We start from the raw sequence: 10657 nt of genomic DNA, 5'->3' as shown, positions 1-10657 counted from the left end.
CCTTAGTAATTTTCCAATCTCTTCTTTGATACTATCTTCATACTGCGTATGCGACACTTCGCGGTGGCCTCTGTTTCACTGGCCTTGCATCTTCATTCATGTTCAACCGATGACACTCAATCTCAGGGTCTATTCCGGATATCTCCTCCACAGACCAAGCAAACACATCCTTATTCCTGCTCAAAAATCCTATCAGCTCTTTTTTCCATGTCTCTGGTAACAACGATCCTACACCCGTTAGTTTCTCCTCCTCCGTTTCTCCCAAGTTAACCATTTCTACCTCTTCCATTGTCTTGGACTCTATCCGCGGTATAGGTGTGTCCGCGGACAGACCTATCTGTAATTGCTATGCTTTCCTTGGGTGTTTCGGACCTTCCGATCGTGCACTTCCTTTCAACATATCTTTTACTGTGGCAAAATGACTTGACTGTGCCGCAAACTGATCTCCCCTGATCTCATACGTCCCATTTGACGAAGGAAACCTTACGACCTGATAATAAGTGGATGGGACGGCTTTCATCGCATGAATCCATTTGCGTCCCAGAATCATATTATACTGGGACGCGGAGTCCACTACCATGAACGTGGTCATTACTGTGACTGGGCCTGCAGATATGGGCAATTCTATTTCTCCTATGGGTTCAGTCATACTCCCATTAAAACCAAACAAATTATTTCTAGCTGGTTTCAAGGCCGATGTCTCTATATGCATTTCGTCTAGGGCAGAACGGAACAATAAATCTACTGAACTACCACAATCAATTAAAATTCTTTTAGTAAGATAGTTACCTACTACCAGAGTTACCACCAATGCATCATCATGAGGAAGGTTGAACCTCTCTCTATCCTCCTCCGTGAACGCTATGTTGTTGTAGCCGGTCGGACTCTGCGGTATAGCTCTTGGCATCAAGTTTACCTCGTACACCTGCTGTAACTGAACTGTCCGCCTTACCTTGTCCCTTTGACCATTCCGAGTCGGTACTTCACCGCTATAAATGACGTTGATAGTTCCCATAATTCTGCAATCTTCAGGTATCCTACCCTCTTCTCTGTTGTCCGCGATAAACTCCCTCAAGTGACCTTCATCAATCATCTTCTGCACCAACCACCTCAAAGCATAACATTCGTTGGTGCCGTGGTTCCGTAACTGATGATGCTGGCAATAAGGCTTGTCCGCCCTCTCTTCTGGGTAATTCCGCGGTGGTATGTAATCCTGTCGATCTCTTATAACCCTAAAGATTTCCTCCAAAGGCTTGTTCAACCGTGTATATATCTTTTCCTGATATGGTTTTCTGACCCTTTCTTCCCTCCGTTCTCTTTCCCTAGGCCGTTCCGCCTTGTACCCCTTTCCCTTGTAGTCCATTTTGCCTCTCCTTTCATCATCTTTCTCCACTGTATTGACCCCTTTTCCCCCTTTTTTAGTAGACCGCGGTATATAATCCTCACACCTTATATACTTCTCCAATCTAGGATACAGTTCCGCCAAGTTAGATATCACCTCTTCATTTTTTACTATGGACATGTGTACTTTACTTCCTTGGCGAACTCCATTCCTAAAAGCTATCACTGCAGTTTTCTCATCTAAATTTTCCACTTTCATGGCCTCCGCGTTGAACCTGGACACAAACTTCCTTAATGATTCCCCGTCTTCTTGTTTCACATAAAACAGCGCGAACACGTCTATCGCTCTTTTCTTTTGATGAATGTAATGAGTGACGAATGCCTTTTCTAGTTCACTGAACTTCTCTATACCTCCAGCTGGTAACTGATAAAACCAATCGGAAGCTCTATCTTTCAAACACGCCGGAAAGAGCATACACCATAAACCATTAAACTTATCCTCTTGCCATAAAGCTAACTGTTGGCGAAAATGTTGTATGTGATGCACCGGGTCTCCCTTTCCATCAAATCTATCGAATCTGGGTTGTGTGAACCGCCTTGGTACCTCCGTTGACCTCACCACCGCCGCCAACGGGTTGTGGATCGAAAGCACCGCTTATTACCCGGGTTTGCCGTTCCTCGCTCTCGCAGACCGGGTCGGACGGCTTCCCTTTCCCTTTCAAACATGTGTTGAACTTGCTGTAATGTGACTCCATCTGCTATTCCACCGCCTTCCATTTGTGGATCTAGCTCTACTCCCTTCTCTATTCCATCTAACGGCTGCACAGGTTCCCCATCTGAGCTTTCTTCATCAGACTCATCTTCTATGATGTTTTCCTCTCTTCTTGTTTCTTCCGCTTCCCTCTCTCTTCTAAACTTTTCATTCTCTTCCCTCAGCCTACCCATCTCTACCTCCATCTCTCTCATTCTCTCCACTGTCGTCAGATCTGTTTCTCCTCCTACCTCCTCTACTTAGTTGACCGCTCCTATATCATTTGCTTCCCCTACCTCCGTTTCTGTCTCCACTCTTGCTTTTCTTTTCGATGGTGCCATCTCTTCTCCTAGAACCGTGGTTTTTAACCGGTGTGGTCGTCAGTTCAGTCCCCTCGGACGGCGCCAATTGTTGTGACCTAATTCTCTTTCCTAGATTCCCCCCCCCCCCCTTTTCTTTATACTTCCTTCCTCCCTAGTCTCAAGGCTTCTACCCGTTCATCTTCTTTCCATCCCTCGGTTCTCATAAACCCACGTGTCTTCTCTGACTTCGCGCACCTGTCCTCACCTTTTGCGCTCTTCCTCAATTTCTGCCCTAGGATTGCTGCCTACCCCAATCCGCGGTGACCCATCAGCCCATGGGCTGTTCCGAACCTTTGGGCCCAATCATCTCGATTCGGTCCGTAACAATTTCGTTATTCAATTTTCATTGATATATAATTGAATTATAGATGGTTTTTGAGATTGGGTCGGATTTGGGTTTGCTCTTCTAACACGTGACCCGAATATGACACGACACGAACCCAACTCATTGCCACCCCTACTTATACAGCAGTTTGTACTTGAGCAGATTCTAGAACGCGCGATAGTGGCGTAGATATGCAAAGAGAGGGTCTTGGTGCTTTCTATGATCCGTTTGTACTTGAAATTCAGAACAGAGAAGAAAGGGAGTTAATTAGAAAGGAGTAAACAGCAAAGAAAATCTATAAAAAAACACAGCAAAGAAAATCTAGGGTTTGGTGGTAATTGTTACTTTGTTAGACATGAAAACAGTACTTTTAACCTCTTTATATGCTTTTGTTAGCCTCAAATTTTCTATGATAGATGCTATTTACAGCTGTTTTATACTGCCACCTCTTTTATATCTACTATCTATATATTAAAGTAGAGACCTCTAAGAGAGATTTTTCTCTCTCCTAGGTGGCACTCTAATATGAAAGATATACTTTTCTCTCTCCTAGGCGGCTCTCTAATATTAATTTTTTTGAATCCATTATGCCACGTGTAATTAAAGTTTTTGAGTCTAATTAAAACTCTTCCTACTATTTGAGTGCAAGTGTGAGTAAGTGCGAGTTAAGTAGTTTCCTATTACAATTACGACTCTATTAGAAATAGTTTCCTCTATTATGATACCTCTATATCTATATAGTAAACATGTTATTGAATTCTAGGGCATACAAGTAAAATATATTGAGTTGCTTACAATAAAATGTTATACAGATAAAATATATTCAGTTCCAGGGCATACAATAAAATGTTATTTTGGACAAATTAATGATCTTCTATAGAATGTTGTTTTGATAATTTTAGTTTAGGGCATACTGCGTATAAATTAGGCATTACCTCAATACATATCTACTGCTATGGTGTGAAGAAATATGAATTTATCATCTTTGCCCACCTATAGATAGTAGAAACTAGATAGTTTAGAGTTAGAAAATATAGTCTGCTTGGGATTTTCTTACATATGCTCATTCAAATGGCTTTTGTCGTTATATGTTTTTCATATAAGCTCTATAACTTTAAAGGCACAGGGTGCTTTGAGCTAGCTTTGACTCATGTTTTAGCTCTCCCGAAAAACTTCAATTATAGTAATTCACTGTTCTGCATTGATAGAAGATCAACTACAAAATGATTATTGTAGTTTTGGAGAAAAATTGATCTGGAGTGGATTTAAGGGAGTAGTGACCACGGGTCGTGTCCCCTGAGCATGGCGGGGAAAGTGATTAACGAACAATTGTTCATGATGAGAGGTCATTTGAGGATTTTTGTTTAGATCGCTTAGACCAATTTGTTGAATTGAAGTGATAGGGATTCAAACCCAACGAAAAAATAGATGATTCAGAGTACGTGGAACGGAAAAAAGTGTATCAAAAGGGAAACAGTGAGAAGTTTATTGGTATATATTGATGTATCCTAGAGGCTTATGTATGGTATGTATTTAGGTATTGGGACGGGGAGGTTATTGATTTGGTGTATCCTCGATTGTCTAAACAATATGTTCTCTATCCAGGTTCCATCTCTACATAGAATCATATCCATTAACTAATTTTCGTTTAACAAGTTATTATTCTACCCAGTCTAATATTGCATGAATCAATCACATTATCAAAGTGATACTTGAGGGTATATCACTCAAAGTGCTCTAGACAAAGATATTGTTTTGATAGAGCAAATGCTTCTTCATTTACCAACAATATAATTCTAAAAAAATATATATATTATTATTATGCTATGAGCTTACACAAAGTGATGTTAGTCGAAGAGTTAGTAGATTTTCAAGTGATGTTAGTAAATTTAGTAGTGGGTCATTGGCCAGGTTAGTAGCTTATACTCAAAAGAGCTGTATAACTTACATCTTCTCCATGAAACCCTACAAAAATTGATTTATCCAAGTGAGTAATTAGTAATGGTTTCTCAGCGACAGGACATGAGCTATAATCAAATTGGTTTGATTTGATTGATTTAATGAAAATGCAACAAGAATTCGATCAGGTGAAGTGCTGAACCAAAACCTTAAGTGGAAATGGGGCTTTTGCTTGAACAACACCTGAACTTCAGAGGGGATTGGGAATGGGACGCATGGGAATATGTGATAGGCTGATAGATGATAGAGTACGCAATCAAGTTGAATATTAAGGTAGAGTTAAAAGGAAATAGATTTAATGCTTCTAATTATATTGCTTGCTACAATTTGTGCCTCCATAGATTATTTGTGATGTAGTTGACATGTTCATGTGTGGGTGTTCAGAATTTTGCTACCAAATGTGTAGTTAAGACCTTTTGTACCTCTAAGGAAGGATTTTCTCTCTCATATGTGGCATCTTCTAATGGAGTTATGGTGACACAGACATCTACTTGATTGACAAGCTCTAATGAAACTATGAGAGTCCATCAATTGCAAACGTCTATGTTAACAACTTATGATACTCAAAAATTGAATGAATTATTGAAAGACAATAATAATATATGAGAAGTCACGACATTCCTGTGTGAAGTTCTCATAATAGGTTTGTGAAGTCGTGACATTATCAAAGCGATATATTGGAACACCCAAACAAGTGCTCTAAACATTGTGCAAGATGAACTTATACTCTTAGGTGCATTACGTGAAAGAGCCATATAACTTACATATTCTCCATCAAACCACACGAAAATTGATTTATCCAAGTGAGTAGTGTTGTCTCAGCGTCAAGACATGAATTATAACCAAGTTGGTGTTATTTGATTGAATTAATGATCATTCACCAAGAATTCCATAATTTGAAAGTGCTAACTTGAATGACACCTCGACTTCAAAAGTGCTTTGGAAGGGGACACATGCTAGATTGCTAGAGTATGCATTGAAGCATAGAACACACTTGATCTTAATAAATACATAAATGCATAGTTTTCTAATAGAAGAAAGTTCAATCTGCTCTGCATTGCCCACGTGGCACATGAGAAGAAAATATGGTTTTGGAGTCTAACTAGAAGAGAAAACCTTTTTTTTTTCAAAGAGTTGTACGTATATTGTTTATTTAATAGAAATGTTTTAGTACATAAACAACATTTGGATATTGCAATTTTAATATGCAAAATACCTAAAAGATCCCAGACATATACCCGGGTCCAAAATCTAGTTCAGCCTATAAAGCCAAAATTGCAGTTACAAGTTCGTTTGGTGACATTTGATTGGGCTTAATGACATGAATCCTTAAGACATGAGAGACATACATATCTCATTGGTTACCTACTGTGATGCACGTTTTTTGCCATTTCATGTTTCATCGGCTTCATCTCAGCCAAAGCTAATGAATTAATCTAGATGTAAAGGTACAAAACACATAAAACAATATGAAACAAAAAACAAGAGTCTAGACGTCTAGTACAGTCTCAGATGAACCAACTGCTTCAACAGTTTGAAATTTTCTCTTGTTAGCAAGTTTTGAAAAATTTCATCAGTCGATAGGCCTGAATAGCGAAGCAAACAACCAAAATCCTTCGCAACAATTCTTGAAGGTTAAATAGCTAAACAAAGTAAACAAAAACAAACATAATCCTTCACAACAATTCTTTGGAGCTTTCAAGAAATTTTTGCAAACACAACACCTCATACAGCAGTTTGTACTTGAGCAGATTCTAGAACGAGATTAGCGTATTTGTAAGTACGCAAAGAGAGTGCTTTCGTGTTTTCAATGATCTGTTCGTACCTGCAAGTCGGATCAGAGAAGAAAGGGAGTGAGCTGGAAAGGACTAAACGATAAAGATGCACATGAATACTTCACAGGAGGAACACCAGTTGAACACTTACACATTCACATGATTGGGTTCCATGACAACAGTTCCCGACTTGGAATCAATCTTCGCGTCAAGCTTTGAATTTCGCACAAGATTCACTATCCATCTTTCAGCCTCGTCATAAGTCATATTCAACTTTTCCGCAAGTGTTCTGTCAGATACAATGAAAACACAGATGAATGGACACATTTAATCTATGACATTGAGTAAGAAGATTTTGATCACGTGAATATCACAGATCAGTGCACTAGAAGAACAAAGTGAAACTAATTTACATATAAAACTGATTCTTCAAGTCGCATTTAATTACCCTATATCAATGCACTGATGTATTCTGCAGTAAGTCTCAAATATGAAAAGACGGGCATTTTCGAGAAACTCATCCCTCAAAGGTACTGTAGTAAAGTTGCCTTCTTCAACGCGTTTTCCCAAGAAAGGATCATTCAGTATAACCTGCACAGAGTCCAGAGATTCAAAGGCAGAAAAATATTTCAGAGACATGCAGAAAGCAGAAGCATAAAATGCAACCTGAAACAATCACAAACACATAAAATAGCATCAAGCTTATGTAAAGATCACAGATGCATATCTTCTCCCCCACCAAACAAATACTAAAGGCACAGGTACAAGTATGGACACGTAGAGGGTTTCAAGTGATGCAATCAGCTGTAACACTGTGTTGCATGGGTACGGGACGGAGTGTCTGGTTTGGACACGGGTACGACGATTTGGACACAGCGAGATCTGAGAATTAGGGTCTGTTTTGCTTGTGTCCGGGTGTCCGTACCAGTGTCCGCAGGACACGGGTACGCGATACAGAGGAAATTAGGGCGTACCCATGCAACAGAGCTGTAACATGACTAACTGATTGTAGCAGAATCGCAACCCTATACACATCATGGGCCATAGAAGCAAACCACATGGCATGGTATACAGGATTTGTGTCAAGTATACACTTCATGGTAGACGGGACAATCTCAAGGAAAGCATTTGGTGCAGAGGCACAAGCGCTACTATAACTATCTAGTTGTCACATGTATTCCATGAGTTCTCGAATTGGATTGTACCTCAATTCTTTTTCAACTTTAACATTTTTTGCTAAAATCATCATCACTGGGATAAATTATAAATTCAATTATAGCATGCTGTTGGGGGTTCAAGCTATGGCAACTTCCCTTACAAAATCAAAAAAGGAAAAAGTAAAAGCTACTTATGGTAGAGCAGATATATATATTTCAGAAGACAAAATATGTGTCATTGTAAGGACGTGTGGCACATAAAATATACAATGCAAATTTCGAAACTTACATCCTCACATTCTCGCAGCTTTTGCTGTGCACCATCAAAGTCATAGTTCACATATAGACACTGCAAGAACTCTGTAATCGGGTCTTTGTAAGAGTACTGTTCCTGCTGGATTACTTTGATAAATTCTTTAAGCTGGGGCCTTCTCTTTTTGGTGATAATCAATGCAGTAGCTAGATATCGCAAAAGATGGGGTGCATTTGTCTGAATTGCATTAAGATACCTGAAATTATATTTGTCAACTTCATATGCATAAAAAAATACAGATTATTGTATTTTCAAGTTATGGTTTTTGTGTGGTCACTGACTCTACTCTTCTAACTTCCAACTAGAGTGTATTCTGAATGAGGGCGGAACAGCTCTTTCAGGAAATAGTGATAGACATAACACACATCATACATTAAAAAGAAATTATATACCTGTCATAGAGGAAAAGATCTATTATCCCATTTCTTCCACCTTCATGGTTGAAAAATATGAAAAGGCTCCAATGCATTAGCCAAATTCTACTTTGCAGCTGATTGAGTGGAGATTGAAAGTTCTACAGCACAGATGGGTACAAGACATATCAGAGACAGTTAGAAAAAAAAGTGGGTGTCACCACATATGCAGAAGAGTACTCATCACAAACCTTTGCATCAATTATCTCCCTCAAATGATTGAGCTCATCAAGCGCAACAGCCCAGTTCTGCATCAGTATTTCAGCGGCAAGCTTTCCCCATAATGCACTCAAGTTCCTGTCACTGTTTGTGCATAAAGCCCGGTACTGATACAAAAAGTCAGCTGCACCAGAGTAGTTTCCACATTCAAACTGAAACTTGGCATACTGATACAACGCTTCAATCTGATCTGGACCAATCTGCACATAAAATACCAAACCTTTCAAACTTACAGGACAACAAACCCACAAATCACATCTGTAACGCAACAATCAGTTCCACGTTTTTCACGTAATACAAAACCCAAAAAGCCTAAGCATGCGTAGACTACTAAAGCCAATAGAGGAGACAGTGCTTTTGTATTGGTATAATTAAACCTAATCAGTATCCATAATACCAAAATGGGGGAACCTTCAAGCATGTAAACCACTATAATGGAACTTGGCATACTGATACACACAGGGTACAAAACATTGTCTTAAATGTCAAGATTAATAAGGGTCTAATTATTACCCAGGGGCAATACATCAAAGAACAAGGCGGATGAATCACAAAACTAACATTGGATTAACCATTAACAATTCTCCTTCCACCCTTAACATAAAAGACCTATACATTTCAATACTAGTCCAAAAAACATTACCCAATATCTCAACAACAATAAAAACGAATTAATCAATACCTTATAATTCTCCAGCAACATATGAAGATTATACTGTTTATCAGCACGAAACTCCTTAAGAGACTCAGGATCCTGAAGAAACTGAATCAAAGGAGCAGCAGATTCCTCCAAAGATTTCAATCTAGCCACAACCTCAGCTCTCCTATCAATCATATCTAAAAAAAAACAATTAAACAAAGCCCATTCCTCAAAACAAGAAATTAAAACAAAAAGGTCAAACCTTGAGGAACATCTTCAGTTTTATAGAGAGATTTGTGAATGTCCATAGCGTAATCAACCATATTAGTTTTGTTAAGTAATTGGATTTTAGCTTTAAGGATTTGGCCATCCGGGTATAAACTACGTTCTTGTAGGAATTCGAGTAATGGGAAAACTAAATGCCTGTCTAGATTTGGAGCTGTTTGTTGTGTCAAATCGTAATTCGCCATTGTTTTTGGTTTTGCAGCTGGTGTCTAGAAACACCCTTTTAAGAAGATAGAAACAAAACAACCCTAGTGGGATTTGTGGATTTGGGTTATGGGCTTTGTTACCAGGCCCAGTAACCTTTGAGCCCAATCGGGCCCAACCCAACACAAAATCTTCAAACTGTGAGGATAGCTTGTATTGAATCAAAGAACAGGATTCAGAAAGGCTGTTAAATATTGCCGGAAAAGAAATATAAGTATTCCTCATGAAGAAAAAATGCTTGCCGGGATCTTATTGTTTGTATAAAATTTCAATACTTGCAGAAATCCAATTGATTACAATTAAATGCCCACGTAGTTTATAATTTTATATCAAGGTAATATATCTTGCGTTTTGATATGTTACGCATCAGCATAGTCATTCAATTGAATTTTCATGGCATAACAGGCAAATCAAAGGACCTGCAGAACACGGAAAATATTGGCCAGGGTGCACGAAATTCTGTTCTGAAGTTTGGGACGATAAGAAACACATCATGCATCTCACTCAAACTATTAACTAGTCCAAAAGAACATAGTTATTTGATACATTGGTATTATGAAATGAGAACAGTTTGTTGGGAGTTGGGAGTGAGGAACTGATAATTAACTTACTTTATGTACTAGGTACCCAGATACACAAGATAAAAGCTTTCTGTTTGAATAAAAGCCAGCCATGATATTTATAGGGCAGATTAATAGTTAAATGACACGTGGCCGGGAAATGACCTGGAACTATAGATACCCAGAATGAGACGAGGACTATCGGATTAGTTATGAAAATAAGTAATCTCGTGTTTATCACAAGTATTTCATAATGTGCGCTAGTCACGTGACGAACCACCTCTGAAGATAACAATTCTCCAAGTCGTTAGGAACTGATATATACAGTTCCTGAACAGAAGGAAACTGAAGAG

General features: G+C 38.7%; 2 protein-coding genes across 2 annotated transcripts; both read right to left on the bottom strand.

Moving 5' to 3' along the window:
* Positions 1-346: 346 nt before the first annotated feature.
* LOC147524561 (uncharacterized) lies at positions 347-1816 on the bottom strand. The gene has a single exon (XM_086575320.1). The coding sequence runs from the start codon at positions 1814-1816 to the stop codon at positions 347-349; it is 1470 nt and encodes a 489-aa protein (XP_086431446.1).
* A 4435-nt stretch (positions 1817-6251) lies between these two features.
* On the bottom strand, positions 6252-9962 carry LOC147524560 (eukaryotic translation initiation factor 3 subunit E-like). The gene is made up of 8 exons (XM_086603773.1): positions 9518-9962; positions 9298-9452; positions 8588-8815; positions 8376-8497; positions 7960-8179; positions 6962-7104; positions 6665-6802; positions 6252-6563 (listed from the first exon to the last, which is right to left on the bottom strand). Exons 1-8 carry the CDS (start codon positions 9723-9725, stop codon positions 6464-6466), a joined length of 1314 nt encoding a protein of 437 aa, XP_086459899.1. The 5' UTR covers positions 9726-9962; the 3' UTR covers positions 6252-6463.
* Between the last annotated feature and the right edge of the window lie 695 nt (positions 9963-10657).

Source organism: Coptis chinensis, chromosome 1 (assembly GCF_015680905.1).
Source record: "Coptis chinensis isolate HL-2020 chromosome 1, ASM1568090v1, whole genome shotgun sequence".
NCBI classification, from domain to species: domain Eukaryota; kingdom Viridiplantae; phylum Streptophyta; class Magnoliopsida; order Ranunculales; family Ranunculaceae; genus Coptis; species Coptis chinensis.
Note: the sequence above shows the minus strand (reverse complement) of the source record. Positions and strands in the feature narration are given on the sequence as shown.